At 38.9% G+C, this 23369-nt stretch overlaps 1 protein-coding gene across 8 annotated transcripts in view; it reads right to left on the bottom strand.

The window, feature by feature from the left end:
• SPPL3 (signal peptide peptidase like 3) overlaps positions 1 to 23369 on the bottom strand; it is a 56110-nt gene that overhangs the window by 17703 nt on the left and 15038 nt on the right. For 4 of the 8 annotated variants that reach the window (XM_053959916.1, XM_053959917.1, XM_053959913.1 and 1 more), the window contains exon 2: positions 5506 to 5583. In XM_053959916.1, coding sequence (XP_053815891.1) covers positions 5506 to 5583 — 78 coding nt within the window. Of the gene's footprint in view, positions 1 to 197; positions 328 to 3842; positions 3907 to 5505; positions 5584 to 9199; positions 9247 to 23369 lie in introns of those variants that run through there. The other 4 variants (XM_053959919.1, XM_053959921.1, XM_053959918.1 and 1 more) reach the window with 4 other exon arrangements.

The following is a 23369-nucleotide window of genomic DNA, read 5'->3' as shown; positions in this document are numbered from 1 at the left end:
CCACAGCACCCTCCCCCTGGAAAAGCCCTGTAATGCTGGTTATTAGAAACAACACCAGGCACAGTGGGAAATTAAAATAACTGCAGTGCTTGGTTCCAAATGAGGCCTCACATCCCAGATTCTGACAGTGAGATCAGTCACCACAGTGTCTACACGGGGGAGTGTTGAATATCAGTGATGCTGCTGCTTGTTGTTACCTGATTTCTGGGAAGTGTAGAACATGATGGAAGCACAATAAACATTTCAATTCTCTTGTGAATTTGAACTCTTTCCAAGTTCTCATTCTTGTTCCTTTTCTTTCAAATTTGACTATCAAGTTTCATTTTTTAAGACAATAGTATTTCCTTCCTTGAAATGTTCTTATGAATGACCCAAAATAGCTTTTAAGTGTCTGCTTAATGTAAGGTCTTACTTCACTGAAAAAATTTCAGCAAAGCCTAGAAAATAACCAGATATATATTTTACATGCACACAGATGACCAGAGGAAGCTCTGAATAAATAACACAAATTAATACACTTTTATTAATCCATAGGAGCTGACAACACTTCCCTGAGTAGACAGCTCAGCTGTTATTGATTCATCTTTTCATGTTGATATAAACACTTTTTAAAAAGTTCCAATTTAGGACACTATTCTACCCCTTTTGCCACAGTCCTTCACTTTGATACAACTTCCAAATTATATTCTAACACATTTGGCTTAACTTTCTGAAAGGGGGGAATTTCAGTTAAGGTCTTTTTTGACCAGCAATAATTTCTATTGTTAAATTCGACGTGCTTTTTAACAAAAAAATACCAGCAATCAAGTTTACCACGACAGTTTCTCACTGATGCATGTATGGTATCCACAACTTAGCTGAATATTGATTTATTCAAACAAGCTACAGAGAACCACCAGAAGCACTGTGCATCTCCCACTGTACAGCTCCTGTCTTAAGCTTACAGCAGCATCCAAGTATGTCAATAAAACTTCCAGGTCAACAGGCATTAAACTTCTTTTCAAGTTTAGCTTAAGTGAGTTACACAAATTAAACAATTTCTAGTCACTTATCAGACCAGTAATAAACACACCATAGTCTTCTAAACTATTCTAGAGGTGTCACAGATATTTTATTGCCGTGCATTGATCATCTACTGCAATGCACAGGTGAGCAAGTCTGTGCTGCAGCCCCAGAATCTGGAATTAGGCACAATCAGGTCTATAGGATCAAGACACATGTGGTGTATTAAAGACAGAGGGGTTGAGCAGCTTCACTCCATAAAACAAAACCAAGAAAAAAGCTTTTCCAGCACAGAACTGGTTTGTTTCCTTTGCTTCTATTAAGCAAATGCCCCCCAACAGTGTTATTAGATTAAAGCAGCTTTTGGTCTCAGGCAAAACATGAGGAAGCTTTCACCTCAGAGCCATAGTGCTTCTACACAGATCATGGATCATCAGCTAAAGAGTTATGGAAAACACAAAAGAGGCAGTACAGAACACTGAAATTCTAACAAATTAATCTGTTGTTCTTAGCTTGTTCTTCTAAAGATCTCTTGGCTCTGCCCTTTGTTTGGAGTGCCTCCACCATTCATTCGCACTCCTTTTCCTCCATTATGCATTGTAGCTTTACAGTTTTCCTCTCAAGCTATAAAAATCTGGGAGGAGGCTGACAGCCCTCCAAGACTTGGTCCAAGATTCAGACAAACAAGATAATTCTTTTCTCAGTGCAGTGTTTTCTTCCCCTCTGAATTAGCACAGTTTAGCAAGAACCTCACACCATCATTCTCCCAGTGGCATCCACCAACTCATAACTTAAGGGATTTCTATCAGCAGAGAAAACTGGAAATAAAACCTATCAGATCTACTGCTCATAAACAACCTCAGCCCCTCTCTTTTCACTGCCATAGTGTCAGCAATTATTATTACCTATAAATATCCCTGCCTCCAAAATATGCATAAATTAGGAAATTACTTTCACTTAACACAGCTGCTTTTCCAAGCCAACCTCTGAATAACTTCCAACTGTTTTATGATTTGGCTCTTCCTCTGCTACAAATTATCACTAACATAATAAAAAAACCTGAGAAGCTATCACTAAAACACCTTCTAAGAAAGTTAAAAATCATACTATAAAACAAGATAAAACTACTGGGCTGTAGAGAAATGGCAAGCTGGGAAACATTCCCTGTTTTGTTCAAGTTTCTCCTGGGCTCCCAAAGGGAGTGTTGAGTCAGCATCTCCCCTGGGGCACTGAGCTGCTCCATTGTTTCTGCTGTGGGTCCTCAGAGCTCCAGCTGGTTGCATTTCCAGTGCAGGGTTTCAAAGCAAGCGAGTCACCCTCTCACAGGGAGCCCCTCGGGAGGGTTACGCCGAGGCCAAAGGAATGAGTAAGCTGCTGGCACGGCACTGCCTGCAAAGTTCAGATTCAACTATGGACCACTCCACTGCAGAAATGCCTCGGGGATGTTCTTATCAAGCAATGGAGAAAATAGGAACACGAGGATCTATCTATAGAGGCACCTGCAGATACAATTTATTGAGATGTTCCTTCTTGCTCTACCAGTGAGGACAGGCACACACATGAGAGCTCTGGGAGCACGGGAATACCACACTGGAAAGCCAAGAACCCACAGCACACCATGTTCACATGACGGTTCACCATGTGAGCTATTTTCTATTCACACCCACACTTAAGCCTAGAGAAAGAAGGCCCCAGGGTCATGCCACAGTTCTTGGTTTGGCTCAAAAGCAGGTATTTGAACAGGTAGATTCTGGGTTAAATCTGGCTTTACATAAGCTGAGAGCCCATGTCTGGGGATGTGATGGGATAGAAAAAGATTTAGCTGTTACCTGCAAAGTAACCCCAACATTAAAGTCACAGAGAAGCATTTTGACAAGAAGGTGGCTATCTTGCCCTCAGAGACAACCTGTTTCAAGCTGAGCTCACCTCTTTAAAAATGCACAACTAACACATCTACTTGCATGCTCCAGTTTACAGCTCGTAACGGTTTAAAGGATTAGACTTGCCCCTTTGGCAGGCAGTAATAAAAATATGTCAAGTTCAAGGACTGAGAGCAGTCAGACTGCACATGAGAGAGACGTTCAGAAGGGCTGGAAGCTAAAACTCCTGACCCGGCACAAACGTAGGCAGGAAATGCTCGTTCATGCACAGTCAGGGAAGGGGAACTCAACTCTGTCGCTGCACTTTGTTCTGGTTCTGGGCTTTACCCACAATTTATTACACATTATTCTGAGGATACTGGGGGTTTGGGATTTTTTCATTTGTTTTGGATAAATGCTACTTCTGTTAATAAGGACAGCAGACCAAGGCTTTCCTTTGTTCCCCTGACACTGCCTGCCTTAGATTAGATCCACCACACACGTGGATTTTATCCTAATGACTCACACACCTAATTCTTTCTGATCCTATTACTGCACTTCTGTTTCAGCCACTTGCCAGGAATACTACAACAACTCTACCTGCTTCTTTTCAGTTGAAAATCACAAAGCAAACCCACCTTCTGCAACACAAAGGTTAACTGAGGAATGCTATTTTCCTTTTGTCTTACAACAGCTCTGCAGGAGACAAGCACTCAAATCCAGATGAACACACCACTGCTGACAGATGAGAATGAGCACCCTAAGATGTAACTTTTATCTTTCCAGCACATCAGTTTTCTAAGAAAATTCATCCGCTTTGCCAAAAGTTTTCATTTTACTACTTTAAGAATTTCCAGATGAATATCATTTTGTAACTTACTACCACACTTCAATTTCTTAAATAACTTAATTGTATTTCAGACCCGTTCGTTAGCACTACTGCACAATTTTCTGTAAAAAACTATTTTTGACCTCACTCACTGATCAAAGAGAATCAGTTTGTCCAAGTCCCCAACGTAACTGTGGGTTTCAGCTCAGACACCTGCTAAAGAAACCACATATAGGAGATTAATTAGGAAAGTAATTTTAAAACTCTGGGACCCTATTTTGGTCCGTAACTCACATCATGGGGTCTTCAGGATATACACAAAGGCAAAAGACTAAAACAGGACATTTCCTCAATGGATTTGTATCCATCACCATCCCACTACTCCATCCAGTGAGTCAGATTGCTCTGGAGTTCGCAGTCCATGCCAGGTGAGTAGTTTTAAATGTGAGGTATAGGACAAAATGCTAAGAGCATGTGTAGGTACCAATAGGAAGAGGATGGCAAACAGCAGGGGAAAATTTTGAAGGGCAAGGAGCTCCAAAAAAGACAAGCAACTGAAGTTCACACACTCCTCCTGTTTTATATTGCACTATGTTTTCATAATTGAATTTTAATAAATGCTATTGCTTCTTGCAGCCAGATGCATAGCTCCTTTTTACACGACAGCATAAATTAAAATAGTTAAAAATTTAACTAGTCCCTCAACTATATGCTAATCTGACTCCAAACATGAAGAAAAAACTAAACAAATCCAACTTTTAATTAATTTTTTTATTCTGATCATCTCTAGATTTTGTTTTCCTAAAGCCTTCTGTTTTGATTTCACCAGCAGTGCTGTTACCTAACACTTGCTAACAACAACAGACAGCTCTTGCAAAAAAATTGTCTCTTTCATTAAATGACTTTATTAACTTACAGTAGTGAAATAAAACCTCCTATCCTAAAACAGCTGCAGCTTACATCATATGGATGAGCACAGCTATCATCTACTTCAGGAATACTCATAGCAGTTCAGAGACTCTCTAGTGAGTATAAGGCCTTTTATCACTGTGAGCTGTGAAATGAAGCAATGTTCTTCAAGAAGCAGAAAGAAAACCATGCTGTATTTAAGTTTAAAAAAAACCCACTTTCATATTGTGATTATTTTGTTTTAATATGCCAGTACAAGCCTCATTCCTTAGGTGCCACTACAGTAAAACCAACTGTATAATACAGCATGCAAGTCTAAAAGGGTAATTGTGTTTTCTCTAAATTATACTCAAGTCTTCTAAAATGAGGCAAATTTGATTTTTGAAGACTCAAACTCATGCTGCAGCAGTTCTCAGTTGCTTTGCTGGAATTCAACACTGACAGTGTTTCCCACTTCTCCATGAAGCTGTTACTGACACACGGCAGTGGGACCCGGGGGTCGCTGTTCTACAGGACAGGTTTGAAATCACAGGAGAGCATTTGCAATCTACCACCACTGGCTAATGTACAGAAAACTCTGCTATCGAGAACATTACCTTCTATCTGTCTCAACAATCCTTTTTTACTCTCTAAAATATGATTTCACAGAGCTGTCCTCAAGGACTGACTTAAGTTATCTTATATGTGCTTTTACCATGACAAATAATTACACCTTTCAGAAACCCCAGCTTGCTGTTATTTCTTCCTTTTCCATTTCCTTCTCAGAAGCAAATAATTTTTTTTTCGTTGGCTATGTACACTGACAAAGATACAATGAAACAAAAAGGCATAAACTGTAGTCAGTCACTTGGAATATTTTTACTGGAAAAATAAAAACTGTGCAGAACCTTAAAAAGAAAATCTTACCTGAAACTGCCGTAGACTATGAGGAGAATAGAAATCAGGAAGGTAGACACTTGACTGGAATCCACAAGGGAATATGCCCTGGAATTAGCAAAAAGAAGGCAGGTTTGTCATTGTGAGTGTCCATTTCTCCAGTGCCATTTACTAATTCTTTGTCTTATTTTAATACAAATACAGAACCGGATGACAAATCATGGCAGCTCCCTCTGAAGTTCTTGTCTCATCTAGAACACAAAACCTGTAGCTTGTGAATTAACTTATTATACTCAAGGCTGCAGCATGAAAAACCCGCACAGCCACCAAAGGACAACTCAAAAGCCTTGTGGTAATTTATTCTGAACTCATCAGATTCAAGGTTTTTTTCCTCAAACTCATTAAAATTACTTCAATTGCAGCTACTGCAAAACCTGCACGTCAATAACAGAAACCTGTTTTCCATAACACTTCTTACATCTTCAGAGTGGCAGTATGGCAGTTAAGGCGCACTTAGCTGGGGGGAAAAGCCCCAAACAAATAAAAGAAACCCCCCAAAAACCAAAGCCCAAACCTCAGAACAAGCAGCAACGTTCATTTATTAAACCACACACAATCACTTCCCTATTCCATCTTGCAGATCACTCCGTGCAGGATTACTGAGGGACATTTCAGCAGGAAGCTTAAACCCAGCTTTATCTGATTGACTTCCTAATGTAACACACTGTGTTTAAAGCATGGAAATATGAACATTAATGCAGCAGAGGCCACTGTGTGGCAGGGGCACAGCAGGCAAGGAGAGGCTCTGGGAGTCACTCTGCAACTCCCAATAGGATTTCCATAACTTGTGCTAAAGTAATGGGAAAGAGCAGGAATAACACACAATGTTAATTGCATTAGTCTTATCCTACAAAAGACATAACTGAATATTTCTGAAACCAACCAAAAAGCTTAATTTCAGCAAGGCTATGGAAACAGAACAAAGATAATTGATTTACATGATTGTTCCAAATTAAGTACCACTGAGCAAATAAAAACTGAAGATACGAGACAGTTAAAGAAACACTCATCCCATTCCCAATTCAAAAGCAATTTAGAGATAATTACCAAACCACTAGACACACAATTTAGAATATTTTCTTTTAATATATAAACACAAATGTGAATCTTCTACTACAGATACTCAATATTAAATATCACTGACAAAAAGACTGCCTCTTCTAGATGGAATTATATACTTGTGCAATAAGCTTTTAAGAAATTAGAAACTGCTTTGGTTAATTACCATGAATAACTTCCACATAGCTCCACATTAAAAGTGAAAAACAGGTATCTTATTTGCTCATAATGTTGGCCAACACATAAAGACAAGCTTTAAGTATTGTATTTTCTTTGTATGTATGACCTTCAGTTACCAGGCTGTGGAACAGAGGCCTAAAAAGCATCCATGAAGATCAATATAGTGAATTGCAAATACATGCAACATAATAACTCAGCACTTACAACCAGTGCACATATAAATGTTCAGGTTATACACAGTATAGCTCACAGCACATTATCTTCATGCCATGGTTACAGCTAAACTTGCACCAAAGGAAACAGCCTGAAGACAATCACACTGGGTTTATGTCCTGTTTCTAACTCTGATTTCAGAGGGAAGCATTCCCTCATCCAGCCTTGCACAAAGGGAAAAGAAAGCTTTGTATTGCTTGGATTTGAGACTAAATAGTGGAACTCATCTGTTAAAAGAATACTCAGAAACTCCACATGTATGAGAAAAATAAAATGAATGGAATTTCAGAATGGATTAAACATGACCAGGGTTATGCACTGAATTTTATTAACTTATGTTCATTAAATTTTATCTTCACAAATCAGCAAATACTTTTGAGATGAACAATGTTTTCTACATAATTCTTCATTCAGTGACAACACTGGAGGCTATAATTAAATAATTAAAAAGCCATTTTGTCATAATTTTAAACATTAGTCAAAACAACGCTGTAAATGTTAGAAAGATTCATAAAACAGATAAAATAGAGATGATACATGGACCATGGATCAGCCCTCTGCATAATCCATAGGTTTTGTATTAAAACTGAGAGCCTTCTGGTTTGATGAAAGAAACTGAAGAAATGCAAGCCCATGTTAAACAATGATCTAACACATCCCAGCCCTGCTGACAGGCTGCAGTGGTGCTCAGGACTGCAACCTGCTGATTCTGTGCAAGGCAGAAATGAGAATTAAAGTCCTTCCATCCTGCACAAGTGATGGGCTACAGAGTAATTAGAAATTCATCACAGACCAGAGATGTTTCCTGACCACCCCTCACAGAGATCTTGGAACAGGACAACCTAAAAGCTCTGAGCTGCTACCAGGATAATGGTCTGGGGAAATTCATATTCACTGATATTCCAAAAACAGGGCCAGGGAGATACAGTCACACTTTCCTTCTTCCTCAGGCAGCTGGAAAAAGAACAAGGCAAAACACACAGAGTGTGACAGGCTGAACCAAGAGAGCAGCTCAGGCATGTCCAGATTCCATGCAAAGTTTCCAGCACAAGCAACCCACAAGCAAACTTGAAGAATAATTTTACAATGCCAAAGTGAATCTCATTGTAATAAAACCTTGCATCTTTTAAACATTAAATCTCCCTACATCATTTAAGGTATTGCACAAGACCTGAAACCAGAACTGCTTCCTAAAATCCTAACCACTGACTGGATGGACAGTTCGTTAAGAGACTAAAAATCCTTGATCCCAAATAAACACTTCCTAACACATTAATCTAGGTTAGAGGTAATAAGCAAATGACTATCACATGAAAGAATCAAAAAGTAAGATTACTTCCAGTTTTTAATATTATTCAAAATGACAGTGTCTTGCAAACCAATTTGTAATTTTAACTGAAATTTAAATAACCTTCTACAAGCCAAACAGATTTCATATGCACATAATGGGATTCTCCTATGTGCATATTTCAAGTATGCAAGTTCATATGCTCTCACAGCCAAACAGCATCAGTGCCATGTTCTTCTCAATGGCATCAGCCAAAACCAGAACCCACACCAATGTCAGTTTTCAGAAGCTGCAGTCACATTTAAGCAGCCTTCCACTGCACACATAAAAAATGAAACCAGCTTCCTTCTAACAAGGTATTTCTGTCAAACTCTTCAATCTTGGAACAAGTAATGGAAACCCATGCGCAGAAAATGCCCGTAACAAGCTTGTGCACAGTTATCACTTGACTTGAGTACTGATTTTAGATGCAATTCTCAGTACTTACAACATGACAATCTACAAAGAAAATATTATTTTTCATCCTAAATCTGAAAATTAATACTGGATACGGCCATGCTAAAGGCTCTTTTGAAGACTGACTTCAGTGCAGTTCACCTGCGTGTCATGTTACAAGAACAACTCCCAACTTATTTCCAAACTCTAGCATATGTGCAGAACACTGCTCAAAACACAAAGACAACATGGGTTTTCCCAAGGAAGCACATTTTTCAAGATTCTTGCACTACCACACCTGAAATTCAACATCCATGTAAGGGAGCTGGTTTAAGAATTACTATTAATAAAGCTATCAGATTCTTACTTAAGTAACAAGTAACTAATTATTACACCCTAGTACTTAATAAAACCAAGCACTCTGGTGCCTTAAGACCGCTTTCTCAGCCAGCTACTGAGAGGTGACTTCCCAACTGCTTCCTCTATAACCTGAGATCTCACTCTGAACTTGCATCTTTACATGGCTGAGATCAATTTTCCTAAATTCTCTGCCATTAGGCATCTATTCCTGGCAGCTTCATGGGCAAGTGCTCACAACACAGAGCCTGCTAAGGCATGCCAAGCCAGAGACACAGCAAGCACTGTTCCATAACATATTCTGTGTGTCCGCCCTACAGCCTCACAGTGAGAGCATTGTCCAGACAACAATGCCAGCAGAGCTGTCCAGCCTGGCACAGACTGCTCCATAGACCTTTACCTACAGAACAATTCCAGGGATGCCCAGCCGCTGTGACACACCACCACTCCCAGCAGTAACCATGCAAAATACACCACAGCACTCAGAGCTGGCCTTCCAAGCAGCACTCTCCCCTCTTCTGGGAAAAAATGAATAACCTCTGTATTCCCAAGGGAACAGAGACCCACTTCATTCCCAGCTAGGGAAGATGGTAACCAGCTAATCAAAGTTGCCACAACAACAGTAATGGTGCCACAGTGAAGACACTTGGAAGCTCTTTGCTCTGAATCAGCAGCTGCAGGTCAAGCTCTTTGCACCTGTCCCTCCAGGTCCAAGCTCACCTGTCTCTGTGGACCCTACAAGGTCTCTGCTATCTGCCTGTTTTCCTATTATGTACTTTTTGGGGCTTTTTTTTCTTTTGCATTTCCACTCAAGAAAATCACCCAGCCAACATAAGCACTGTTTTTCATGTTTCAGCTCTTCCTTATCACCAAAAGACAAGCAGTTTCTGGATAACAGTCCTTCCAAACCTGCAGAAGGAAACCTCAGGCAAAGTCTGGTGATTCTTTTTGCCCTCAGTGTTGAGCAGTAAGAATCTGCAACTCACTTTGTTCGATGAAGACCCAAACTAGGAACCAAAGGTGTCTCCAGGTGACAGTGTAGAGCATTCCCCTCTACACAACCTACCTGTCATGGGCAATCTGAAATGATCACATGTGGCTTGTGGTCACAAAAGCAACTTCTCACCTTTTCCAATCACCTGTTCTTCTTCATCTCATCTCTGCATAACTATCTGCAAAATCACAACACAACCCCAGACTGAGGAACCTGCCTCCCTGAATAATAATGAAGAACAAATAGTAAAGTTTCTCAAGTGATTCAGACTCTTGATCTGGCCCATCTCTGGACATAAAATCAAAGAGAAGAGACTATTCAGTGTCAGCATTAGCTTAAGTACCCCAAAATTATTGCTCAAGATATCAGGGAAGTTTTATGTATTTGGAATTAAAACCCCTGTTTGCACAAGATGTCTACTAAATGTACGATCATAAAAATTCAGCCCATCGATGAGTAAATATCACTCCCGACTTCCAGGTACAAGAGAAATTATTGTGAAGAATTCTGCCAAGGAGGTAATGAGAGGCCTGTGCCCTGAAGTTTCCATAGCAATGCACACTAAAGGCCTTGGACATGAATCATTCTCATACAAAAGCTGCTGTAACAGCAGCAAGACAAACCTTCCCTGCATACTTACTGTACCTATACAAGAATGCAAACAATAGAGCAACAAATAAATCACAACGACTTGGAAAGTGCAGCAGGTGAACTAAGTTCACTACAGCTCACATGAAGAGAGATTGCATTTCATCACTTTTTTTAAATCAGTGATCAAAACATCCAAGAGTTCACAAGATTAAGGAAAACAAGACTATAAAAAGATGGTGAGCATACTAGATAGGCTCGAGTACAGATGGATTAAAATAGAAAAGCTTTTGCTGTGTTTAATGGGACCAAATCTTGCAGATATCACAGAATCACAAATTCACACTGGGAATGTAAGGAGATAATTTAATTCACTGATCTTACTCTGGGGAGAGACAGTCATGACAGGTGTTTACTTCATCTTTTGTTTAAAAAACTAACTGGTGAAATTAAGAGATTTACTTGGCACATAATGTAAGTCAGGAAGACTACAGTTTTAGTCCACAATTTTTCTCCTATACAAAAGTCCTTTTCAAAACCCATGGAGAGCTTTTCATACTGGCCACATCTGGGGTAAAGTGGATCCATACAAGAATGGATATTTCCACTCACATATTTCAGTTTCTGAAGAATGTGGCTGCTTGAGAAGTGACCACACAAAATTTCAAATATTCTTCAGCCCACATTAAATCCATGACTATTTACACCCAATCAGTATGGTACTCTTCACCTGCATTTCAAATACCACCCTTATAATCAAATGTCTACTGTCTTCTCACAAGGTAAGTGACAATAATCCATGCCCAACAAAACATGCATCCCAATCCTCTTGGGAAGAAAATTCCTCATAGGTAGTACCAGCATCAGAAGGGCACTTCCCTCTGCCTCTCCTTCCCTGCTCTGTATTCATCATTCATTCTCAGAACTTGCTGAGGGCACACATTCAGTGTGAGGGTCCCATCTCAGCTGATGGGCAACTCTTTCAAAGGGATATAGAACAATCCCCAAATAAAACATAACACCAAAAAAAAAAAAAAAAAAAAAAAAAAAAAAAAAACCAAACAAAAAAACACCAAATCAGAACAATCAACTTCTGCTGGAAATCTGGTGTTCAATGTCAAAATCAAGGATGGAGAAAGTTTCCACTTCCCTCCTTCCAAGGGTTTCATGTATTTCAAAGCATTTTTAGTGTGGTTATTCCATCGGTGATTGTCTTAGCAACAGAAAAACAGAAAGTCAAGAAACAGCAGTTCATAAACTTGAAGCAAGTTGAAGAGTATTTCTGCACTTCCTCTGCCCCACACCAGGTTTTTAGAGCTATTAACTCCACATAGAAAACAACATTCACCCTCACACAGCTGCACTGACCCAATGACTGTGGCTATTTTGGATCATGCAGGAATGTGCCACTCATGAGGAAAACATTTTCCTGAATCTACCGGCTTTGTAAGCTTTTAAAACATTCTACTATTTTATTCCTTAAAATGAGTGTGTGGTAACTCAGTGATTAGGGCAATTTCTTGCTAAGAGAAATTCATTTCTGATGCTCATGTACCTGGCATTTGTGAGCTGCCACTGTAGAATTATTTATTAAGAGCACAAATCAAACTCTAGGACTCCAGAGCACAGTCCTAGGGCACATGAAAGAAGAGCACTGCTATGGACATGAAGATCAATTACAGTTAATTGCACAAATACTCATTTTGGCTGGGGGTGGACTCACTCCACAGGTAAAACCAATACTACTTTTTTCCTTTACTGGATTCCAGGTCAAGGGTGTGACTAAAAAGCCTCTTTCAGCTGCCTTATGTGTGTAAGATATATACATATTTAAGAGCCTCCATTAGGCTTGCTGCCAAACCAAAGTTAAATCTGAGTGTAACAGTTAAAGGTATAATTTTAAGTGTGAAGTCATGGCACCCACAGCTGTAAACATCTCTCACCACTATTCTATTCTTTAGTGTGATTCATAGGAAAAGCAAGCAAATTGCTATAGCTTTGCCTCTGTTAAAGGAATAGCTTGTTTTCTAAAGTAAGTTTACAATTTCATCTCATTGTCACATGCAGATCTCACTGTCATGCTAAGTATGAGTAAATCGTGGAAACATGGGTTATGTCATAAAATAAAACAAGTCTAAAGTGAAACAAAACAAAACAAAGAGAAAAGAGTAATATAAAATGTCCCACTAAAACCAGACTTTCCTACAGAGACTCTGTTAGGGCTCAGGAAGGCATTTCAAACTGTAACCAGAGAATTCTGCTGTTTACCAGGCAGAGGTCCCAGAACAACATTTTCACCCTATTAACTACCATACATATATTTTTTTTCTACCCATACAATTTTAAATCCCAAGCACCTCTTCTATCCTTTCCAGAAAGCTGTTTTCCTAAATTATCTCTGCAAAACCAAATTCTAAGCTCCCAACTAAATTGCTAAAAGCAAACACTCCTCTGAGCTCACTCTGAGAGGAAATTGAAGTATCCAGTAAGGCATCGGGAGACACAGTCTTGGAAAAAAATATTTTCTGTTAAAAACATTCTCCCAGCTACTCCTTTGGTTCACCCAACTGTTTGCCAACAGAACAAAGAATAACGTGTTTCACAGTTTTTAGGAATTACAGCCACTGGAAGATTTCCAGATTTCACAAACAGCTTGGAGCACTTGTTTCCTTGCAGGAATGGGAGCACAACCTCCAGTCCCTGCATGGAAGCATAACAATACTTTAGTCATTAAAAAGAGCATTATACCAAATCAACACAGGATAGAGCTCACGTACCTCAAAAATATTTTCAGCTCCTGATGTCCCCAGAGCTCCAGTGGAAGCACAGTCAACAGGATATTTGGGAGCAAAATTTGCAATCAGCGGTTAATGGAGAAAAATTAACCAGTACAGCTTCAAGTAAGTTCTACTGGACACACATATCTGAGTGTGAAGTAGCCAGAACTAAAATAAATATCCAAAAATCATATGGATTGTCTTTGACATTGTTGTCACAGAAAACACTGCCTTCTTTATTCCACACTGGAATGGGAGCCTGGATACATAATTTTTATCTCTTACCTAAACACACACACAAAATACCTTTTTGACATTCCTTATGTTATTGAGGAGGGTTGGTTGGTTGATTTAGACTGGGTTGAGAGTTTTGCTCTAAACTTGACAAATGAAAAAAGATCTGGGAACCTTCCCTCCTTTCTTTCTCAAAGAAAGAAAAAACAAGCAGTCATGAAAAGCAGAGCATGCTTTTGCTGCCAAATATATGTGACCACCAGCCAAGGAATCCTCTCCAGGAGCAAGATTTTGAAATTGTATGATCAGGATTTTGAAAATGTGAAAAGTACATCTATACAATGATGTCTGCAATAGGGGACCTCCATTGAAGGAGTATAATTTCAACGAGTTAAACTCAACAAGAATATGTGGAAAACACATTTGAGATCAATACAGAGCTTGCTAGTAGCAAATGTTTTACTTGATTTTATATTTTAATTGTGTCATGTTTGTTTTAATTGAGCTGTAGCAGATCAGGCAACTTCTACAACACTGGCATCCTACTGCAGACCAGCCCCAGCAAACTGCTGAGCCAAGGCACAGCCCTGGTTCTATTTCCTAAAACTCTTGTTACTTTTATCCCTTCTTGACAATTAAATCTGAAGGACTCCAGTTTATGATAGAATTTGCCTATGTTGGTTTGAAAACAAAAGCTTGAGGCAAGGAAAGTCTAACAGGCTCCACTGCAAATTGTATCAACTTCAGTTTGCTCACCTCTGACTTCATTAAGAGTTTTGCAAACAAAACCTGCTTTTTCAAACACTTGCCACTACAATTAGCTTAGGTTTTGATACTAAAATTTATTCATGGACAGGAGAAGAAGAAAGAAGTAGAAGAAATCCTCACAGCCCCATTTTTGTGAAGCAAGTTTTCATTCAGGCCAGCAGCTGCACAATCAGCAGGTGTGACACAAAGAGAAAAGGAGTCAGGATGTGGCCATGAACAAGGTGGGACTAAAAACCTTTTGGGAACAACTTACAGTTAGACCTCACTAAGCACACTGTAATACACACACCTGTAATCCAAGCTTTGTTGGAACTAATGTAAATTAAACAAAACTAACCTTCCTATCTTCCTGTAACCAACCTTCCATGCAGAAGTAAGCAGTGCTTTAATTAAGTTAATTTTCAAAACAGACCATAAGTACTGTAGTTGCTGCAATATATTATTTTATAATACTGTGTGCTATTTCAGTCCTTTCAGATTTGGTTTTCACTAGTAAACTGTAGACAACCTTGCTCCAGCAGCACAGCTCCACCACAGTACAACACCTCGAGGCACTGGCCATTCACTAACAATAAACCCCAGCATCAGCAACAAATGGGGTATTCAGTGAGGTGCAAGAAGCAGCCATGCTGCATTTGCAAGGGCCAAACTATCAGTTTGTTTAAAAGATGTTTGAGTATGAGAAAAAAAGTATAAAACCCATTTGCTGAACTAATTAAAGAAGCTGTATTGTCTTTAACTGTCTTCATAGTCTATCACTTCAGTTTACTGCAGAGGGTAGATCCAAATTTTGCAGAAGTACCATAAAATTGCCAAAGAGAAGTATGACTACAGTGTTTTTGTGGAAGAATTAAAATCAGCAAATATCAGAACAAAATGTAAATATATAACTATGACAATGCACATAAAGATCTGTATGAGACATCTGGCAAAGCAAGAGAGTTGCAGCTTAGCTGCAAGAAAGAACTGACCACACAGGGAGACTTTCCTCATCGAGAAAACTGTTTCCACCTTCTACAAATAATCAAGAGGAGGACTGGAAGGAGGGAGAAGAGAGGAGGTCAAATCAAGATCTGTTATACGCAATCCTCTCCTGCCAGAGCCACAAGTATATTTCTTCATGTAAATTTTCAGATTCCAGCAGACCAGTGAACTCTGCAAAGGTCAGTCCAATACTTAGCCTACCCCAAAGAATTGCTGAAACAGCTCTTCTATCTAAATTACCACTTTCAACTGTATGAATTTTCAAAAAATAGCCTTTTTACATCAGGAAAAAAGGCAAATCAAGGGTGTGGTTACCGTAATTAAAGTCTACAAAGTACCACTGTGCAAGCTGCCTACAGTTTTATGTTAGACAGCTTCATCATGACCCAAATAACATCATGTTTCAGAAAGGGCCATTTGGAAATGTCAGTGGTTATCCTTGGCACGGGAAAAGTTTTCTGCAATTTTGATGGCTAAGAACTCTTTGGGATATAAAGGTATCAATTTATATCCCAGTCATATATGCAACCTGGAGTTTGCAATCACTTGGTGGTCCAGCTCTGCATTACACAGAAGGCTGCTCAGTGCTGGGTTTCATTTTATGGCACTTATTCTAATTACAAGAAAAAAATAAAAACTTCCCCAGAATCTTCACCCTAGGCTCCCATCTACGCTTTGATCTAAGTCTTTTTGGACTTAACAGAAAAGTTCATTAGAATGACTATAATCATATAAAACAGGGGGATGCTCCCTGCTTCCAGATTACAGTAGAACACATTTCCCTTGCAGAACGAGTCCCAGCCTCTCCCACACAAGAATCCCCCAGGCCCTGAAGCCCCATCCAAGTGACACAGGAGATGTTGGTGAGCCAGCAGCTGCTGCTGCCAGCCCCAGCTCGGGCACAGCTCTTCCACCCGGGCTCAGGGGGTGCTGCTCCCACAGAAGGCCTGCTGGCACCGCAGTGCCAATGCTGACAAGCAATTTCTCTCGTGACTCAACACTGTTAACACAGCTGCCACACCACAAGTTCTACATTCAGCCAACAGATCTCAGAGGGCCCTGTGCCCATAGCTGATAAAACGTGGGAGTTTCTGTAATTTGGAGTTAAATATTTGTCCCAGTCCTCACTGCTGCTCCATCTGGACCTGGAAGACAGTGGTGAGCAAATATCTCCTATCTGCCTCACAATTAAGAGATTGATATTTACTTTGCAAGTTATTGCCAATCAATTAATGTACCACCTCTGATAGTGTGCTCCGTAACACTGTCTACATGCACAAATTATGTTTTCACTTAAGGAAAATAAACAAACAGAACCAAATCCAACTTCTCTCAAATAGTCAGAGAGCATCAAACAAACTCATAAAATTGGACACAGCCTTACTTTTGAGTATTTTTAAACCATGACACCCGGATTTTAACTTTTTCTAAATTTAGAAAAGAGGGATAGGAAGACTTCAGCTCTACACTTGTTCATGTCAAGAACTCCAAGAAGCTACTTGGGCCTGTAATAGACCCAAAGCTCTCTAAGAGTGTCAGGTTACTTTGGCAGACACGGGCACAGAAGTCAAACTAAGTTGAACCGGTCTATTTTCCAAACATATAAACATGATTAAAAGGCACAAAAAGTAGAAAGCAGAAAGTAATATCATTATTCCTGATAATACAAGAAAAAAGTGCTGGTGGGGCAAAAATGAGCTTCAAGTGGGTGAAGGAACTAACAGCAATGAATCCAGAAGATGTAAGTTATGTTTCCTTTCTTCCTTGAAGCAGAAGCACTGACTGAAACATGCCTGCTACTCTGCTATGTAAGTGGAAAGCCAAGGAGTTAAAAAAAAGCCAACAAAACAACAACAAAAGCAAAAAACCAAACCTTCCATGGAGCTAGAACGAAAAGCTTGAAGTAAAATCTCACACTTGTAATACTGTAATGATAATATTTCATAGTTTCAGTATTTCATTTTTTAAGAATATTGCACTGCTAGTCACAAAACCATAAATATAATTCTAAAATTAAAAAGCAACATAATTTGCTTTTTGAATGCAAGGCAACTTCTTTACAAATACTAAACTCCTTTAAAGAGAAAATAAATTAGGACCTACACTACCAATATACCAAAGAGCAGCTTTTCACTGCTGAATGGATCCCACCCAGAGAGAATGCACAAAGGCGTATTTGAACACACCACAATTCCCATGCCTAGTTCAGTTACAACTGAGGTGGTACAAAGGGGAAATTAAGTTTAAAACTGGGAATTTCCTCCTGTTCTGATGCAACTCACACCTTCAAGCACAAGACACACTCCACAAAGTCTCTTAATCAATGGGAAGAAATCACTATTTTACTTACCATAGAAGGACAATCCAAACAAGCAAATGTGTGTTTATTCGAGGAAGAAAATTTCTGAGCAAAAAGCACCAAAATGAGATTACACACAAATACAGCAAACCAATGCAGGTATCTGTGCCAAAGGCTGGGTGACTCAGGGCATCATGAAGCAGGAAACAAAACTTCAGCTTCAATTGTTAGCATGGCACTAAACGCACATAAACAGACTCTAATGCAATTACCTTGTTAAAACTGCATATGATGTACTACAGAAGTCAATTAGGGTTTTATATAACGAGCATTATGATTTCTCCACACTAGTGAACCTACTAATGCCATTATTTTGAACAAACACTTTTTCTTCCCTGAGGTTTTCTCTCAATTTTCATTTTTTGAGTCCCGTGGTATAAAAGCACACAATCCAACCAGCACAGAAGGGAGAGAGGACTGCTGAGGGGGAAGGCAGGCTCGGATATGAATTTAGTTTCAGTGTGAGCAGACTTATTAGCCTGTCACTGGGATGAGTGCAGGATGAGTTCCTAAGATGACTAGGAGAGACAGGAACTGAGTTTATTTAGTCTAGAAAAATACACAGTAATGGGAGAAGCCGGCTCACAGGCAAAAGGAAACACAAAGTGGGAAGAACTCTGAGGTTAAAATGACCTAAAATTGTCTTACTCAAAACAGGGGAACTTACACTCTTTCCCAACACCAAACTGTAAACTGATCCAATTTCCCCCTCAAATCCAATTTCTTTTTCCAGTTAACATCTCCATAGTCACAGGAACACTACTGACAACACAAAAAGTAGCAGTTCTTCTTCAAAGTTTCACCCACTGTGCTTTTTTTCGGGGAGGGGACACCAAAATCCAAAGAACACAAAAACCAAGTGGACCAGTTCCAAATGTATTACCCAGTATGCTCTTTTCAGTCTTGAGAAACAAGAAAAAGAAGGAGAACATGTCCTACTGCTCTTTTGTACTCGCTTATTCTAAACAGTAGAGGTTTAATTAAATGATAATGTTCAGAGATTATTAGAGGCACCTCACACGCTGAGCTGGGCCTCCAAATGCTGAAATGCTTATTAACAGCAAATTTTCTTAACAGCAGCTGTCATGTCTTCAATATTGCACCACATAAACCTTTTGGACAAACTGAAGTACAGGAGACTTCATGTACAGGACCAAATGAAATCTCCGTTTGACCAGCATCAAATTACACCCACTTGAAAACTGAACTAGTTTTATCAGAGATATTGTCATTTCATTATATATCATTCTCCTCCTACAAACACAGAACTGAAATGTACACCCCAGATCCAGCATCAGGCAACACACAGGCTGAGTCTGTAATATTCTGCAAACCCAGGGACAGCCAGGCTTGTAAACTACTAGAAATCCCAAACAAAACCAAAATACTATTTTTACTGGACAAAATGTTTGCCTTTTAAAAAGCAAATTTCTAGATAAAGGCATTGAGATAACATTACACAGGAAAGGAAGTTCTCTCCTGTTTCAGGTCATCCACTAATTTGCACCAGTCATTCTAAGTACACATCTCATTTCATTAATTCAAGCTGTACTCCTTTAATGGGTGTTTTAGGCTCGAGAAACTGCAACATAACAACTGCAACAGAGCAGAGATCCACTTCTAAACAGATTTTTTTTCCTTCAATATTCATTAAATGTCACAGCAGAGTCAGATTACATCTTTACCAGCATAAACTGAATCCAGACAAAACATCAGTCCAGCCCTGACAGGAGCAGTCACATCAGATTTTTCAGTAGTTAGTAAAAATCATGACACTTCCAACCACATGGATAGAAAGGAAAACACATAAATGCAAGCCAGGTTAACTTCTATTCTTTCCTTCTTTAACAGGATTGCTTTGAGAAGAGTGAACAGACACTTTAGTATGAATTCTGAACCCACAGGAGCAATGATCTCCAATTTTGACATTAACTTAAAATAATTTCCCCAAGGATTAGGGAATTAACAGCTCAATTCTTTTAGGAAAAACACAGAACTGCTGGGCTCAATGGGAATGTCCATGCAGCAGCAGGCTCAGAACAACTTAATATATGCCTGGCATCCAGGAGCTACTATAAAACAAACACGATGTGGTTTTGAACACAGGCTGCTGATGCCATAGTAGAAGACTTAGCTTTCCAGGAAATTTTACATGCTGGAAGCCTAAATTCTGATCCCTCACCATCTGTTTCAATTCACATTTCCATGTAATGTATGTAGCAAGTAACAAAACACAAATCAAAGTGAGTGACCGGATTTAAATACTTCAAATAAACAAAACAGTCTTTTCAACTTGGCAACAGTCTCCCACTATCAACATTCAAACAAGTGAAATCTAACTGTACTTGTGGGGAGGAGCAATCTCTTATCACACCAGCAAATACACAGCTGAAGAGACAGAGACCTTTCAGCACGTACACACGAGTTTTGATATCCTTAAGGGGTACATAAAACACCTATGTATCAATTAGTTTTAAAAATTGCCTCCCACTAGAAGCAAATTTACCATTTTATCAACAATATTAGAAAACTAGAACAGTAACTAAAATTTACAAATCTGATGTTTTCCTGCTGAAGGAAAAAAAAAGAGTATGGAGCTAAGGACACTCACAATGTACTGAGAAAATAAAAAGTTCTCTAAGGAAAATAAAAGTTCTCTAAGGAGCACCCAGAAACTGCTACAGGAGAAAAAGAACCCTGAGCTGGAAATGTAATGTTTCAGCAATCAATATTTTCATAACACATTAGCATATTTTCATAAGACTTTTGATCTAGCCATTCAAGGTCCAAACTAGGCAGGCAGGATCCATTTTAAAAGCAGTTTTGTGCATAATCAAAGGTGTAAGACAGCTCATACAAAAGAGACGTCAGCCTCTTTTTGAAGTCATTTCAGTTTTAATTCATTTAAATTCAGTTTAATTCATTTAAACCTCGAGGGTTTTTTCCCCATACACATACAACATATATGAGAAAGACTTAAAACCACTACATACAACTTAAATTTTCTACTCCAAATCCTATATCGTACCTGCACCATTTTTTAAATTTCTGAATCCAGAAAACTGCTTAACACTGATAGAGAACAATTTTCTCCAATCAACTGATTTCAATCCACTTTTTTTTGCAGCTAGAATGCAAACACCTGGAGTCTTAGAAACATTTCAAATATAATCCTTATATCCCCCATAACCACTCCTAATTTGGCACCTCTGCTTGGTTTCATCCCTGCTCTGGATTCCGAAGCCTCAAAGCCACCTACAAAAATACTACAGAGCTAAGTCCTCCTGATATCCTCCAGTAATCCCAGTGGTACTTTAAGCAACAGACCAGTCTGAAAACACCCGAGTGCCCTGGGAGGGCAGAGATTACACTCTGTTGTGCTGCATCTATATTTCTGCTGATATTTCTTGCTCAGAAATAAAATACTTTCTTGTAAAATGTTCTGTAGTGAACATCCAGATGTTTAACCTTCCTAAAAATAAGCACGTTCACCCTTGGAACAGTCATAATTCCAGAGCACCCTTTAGGCAAAAGCACTCACATCAGAACTAGAACATATACTCACTCCAACCAAAGTTAAACTCAGGAAAATGTAGTAGCAAGATGACAAAGCTGATTTGAACATTAGAATTTTTAGTTGATTGTTGAAGACACCTACTAAATTTAGACACAATTCACAGTGAGTTTGCCACATGCATTGATTCCTGTACCTAAAAACAATATGCTATTTTGAAACCAAAATAATATTAAAATGATATTTCACTTTCATAACATCCTTCACATTTGACTGTACAGAGTGAACAAAGTAAAAATAAAAAATTAAAAATATCCATTAATCATCCTTTATGTTTTATTTGAAAACTACTTTTGCATAAGAAGTAAAGCACCATGAGGATGGAGCTAACACAAATTTTAAGCTCTTTTTAAAACACTATCTCATCACTGTTTGGCACTGGGGAGACTTTTTAAGTTAAGATTTTATGCATGAGCAACTGCAACTTATGTTGCACAGGATTAAGCACAACAAAAATCACAACAGCTCAAAGTTTCAGACATTTTCCCTACCTGTTTTGTTGTCTATATTTAAGACAGTTCTAAATAAAAGTATTTAAAATGCAAGGAAAGGCAAATAATAATGCAAAATGAATAAAGTTGGGCAACGTTTTAATAAGAGAAAGAAAGTAGAATGTGACAAAAAGGTGACAGATATGATATGTGGATGAAAAAATGAAGAGAACTTTACCTCAAAGTGAACTTTTTTTAATCAAGACTGAACACTGGTCTGTCCAGATATTTTTTTTCTAATATCCCCCAACATTTCTTTTAAATATAATAGTATAACCCTTGGAAAACACACTTTCAACCCCAAACCAATTCTAAAAATACCAAACACATACAGAACCATGCACCTCTTAAGGCAAGGGCTCTCCTTTCTTAGTAATGCTGCAGGACATGTTGAGGTTGCACTTCTGCAGGTCAGAGCCAAGTTCTCAGTCAGCAGTCAGGATTTGCTGGCACCTCAGCAGGTAGATGGGAACAGTTCCCTTTTGTTGGAACTGCCATGCTCCCTATAAATTTGTCATGTTCACTCAGATGGACACAGGTTATTCAAGTCCCTCTTCTGGGGGCACCTGGAGCCCTTCACTTCCCAGACCAGCTCCCCACGCAGTCAGTGGAGAAGGACAAGCTTCTGCCCAGGGCTGACAAGCGTCCTCTGCTCTCTCCATTCCCTTCAGGTATTTTTGCAGTCCAGGAGCTGAAGTTGAAAATTTAGTTGATGTGAATAATCACTCCATAATTTCTGATATGTTTCTGGTATATACCAGTAAGAATTCAATTAATCTACGTAGGTTTTGTATAATAAGTTGGTATTTTCTGTCTCTGATTAATAATTGCGAAGGAAAGAAGTATTGGATTAAAAGTAGTATGATTCTAAAGAACTACATGCAAAGCATGCATGCAACCCCCAAGAGTTTTTGCTCAATTCAGCTCATGATGAAGTCTTTTCTCTTTCAACAGCTCTCACTTATTATGTTCACCTAAGCAACCCCATGGGAAACCACAGACATTACTAAATATTAGAAACACTGTGGAAGGCAAATGCTGGATTTGACCAGGAATGTGATGACAAAGAGTTTGCTCTAGGCTTCTTTCATGTTTTAGAAAGCCAATTTGCTTTCAGTTCATTTTAGGGGGAGAATGACATAGATTCCAGAGATGTAGTCAGCTATATGAAATCTTGTTTCACAAAACAGTAAATATGAACCACAATGTCTGCTCTCCTGGGAACAGAGGATAAACATCTAATCACATAGGCCCTTACAAAGGAAAACATTATCTTTTATTAAGAAGAAAGACTAGAAAAACATTCTTTTTCAATATTAGGCATTTGATTTTGTGCAGTAAGTGTGCAATGGCAGTACAACTCAGTTCCAGATGAGGCACAGTATGAACTACCACAATGCCATTGGTAAAGCTGATGATTTTCACCTTTTTCTATCAAACAAGATTTAGTAATAACTGTTTTTGAAGAGAGAGAAAGTATACAAATTACCCACCTAATTTCAGACAACATGGAATTTAACTCATCTTACCTAT

This window comes from Vidua chalybeata, chromosome 18 (genome assembly GCF_026979565.1).
Source record: "Vidua chalybeata isolate OUT-0048 chromosome 18, bVidCha1 merged haplotype, whole genome shotgun sequence".
Taxonomy (NCBI): domain Eukaryota; kingdom Metazoa; phylum Chordata; class Aves; order Passeriformes; family Viduidae; genus Vidua; species Vidua chalybeata.
The sequence above is the reverse complement of the archived record's forward strand: the minus strand, read 5'-3'. Positions and strand labels throughout refer to the sequence as shown.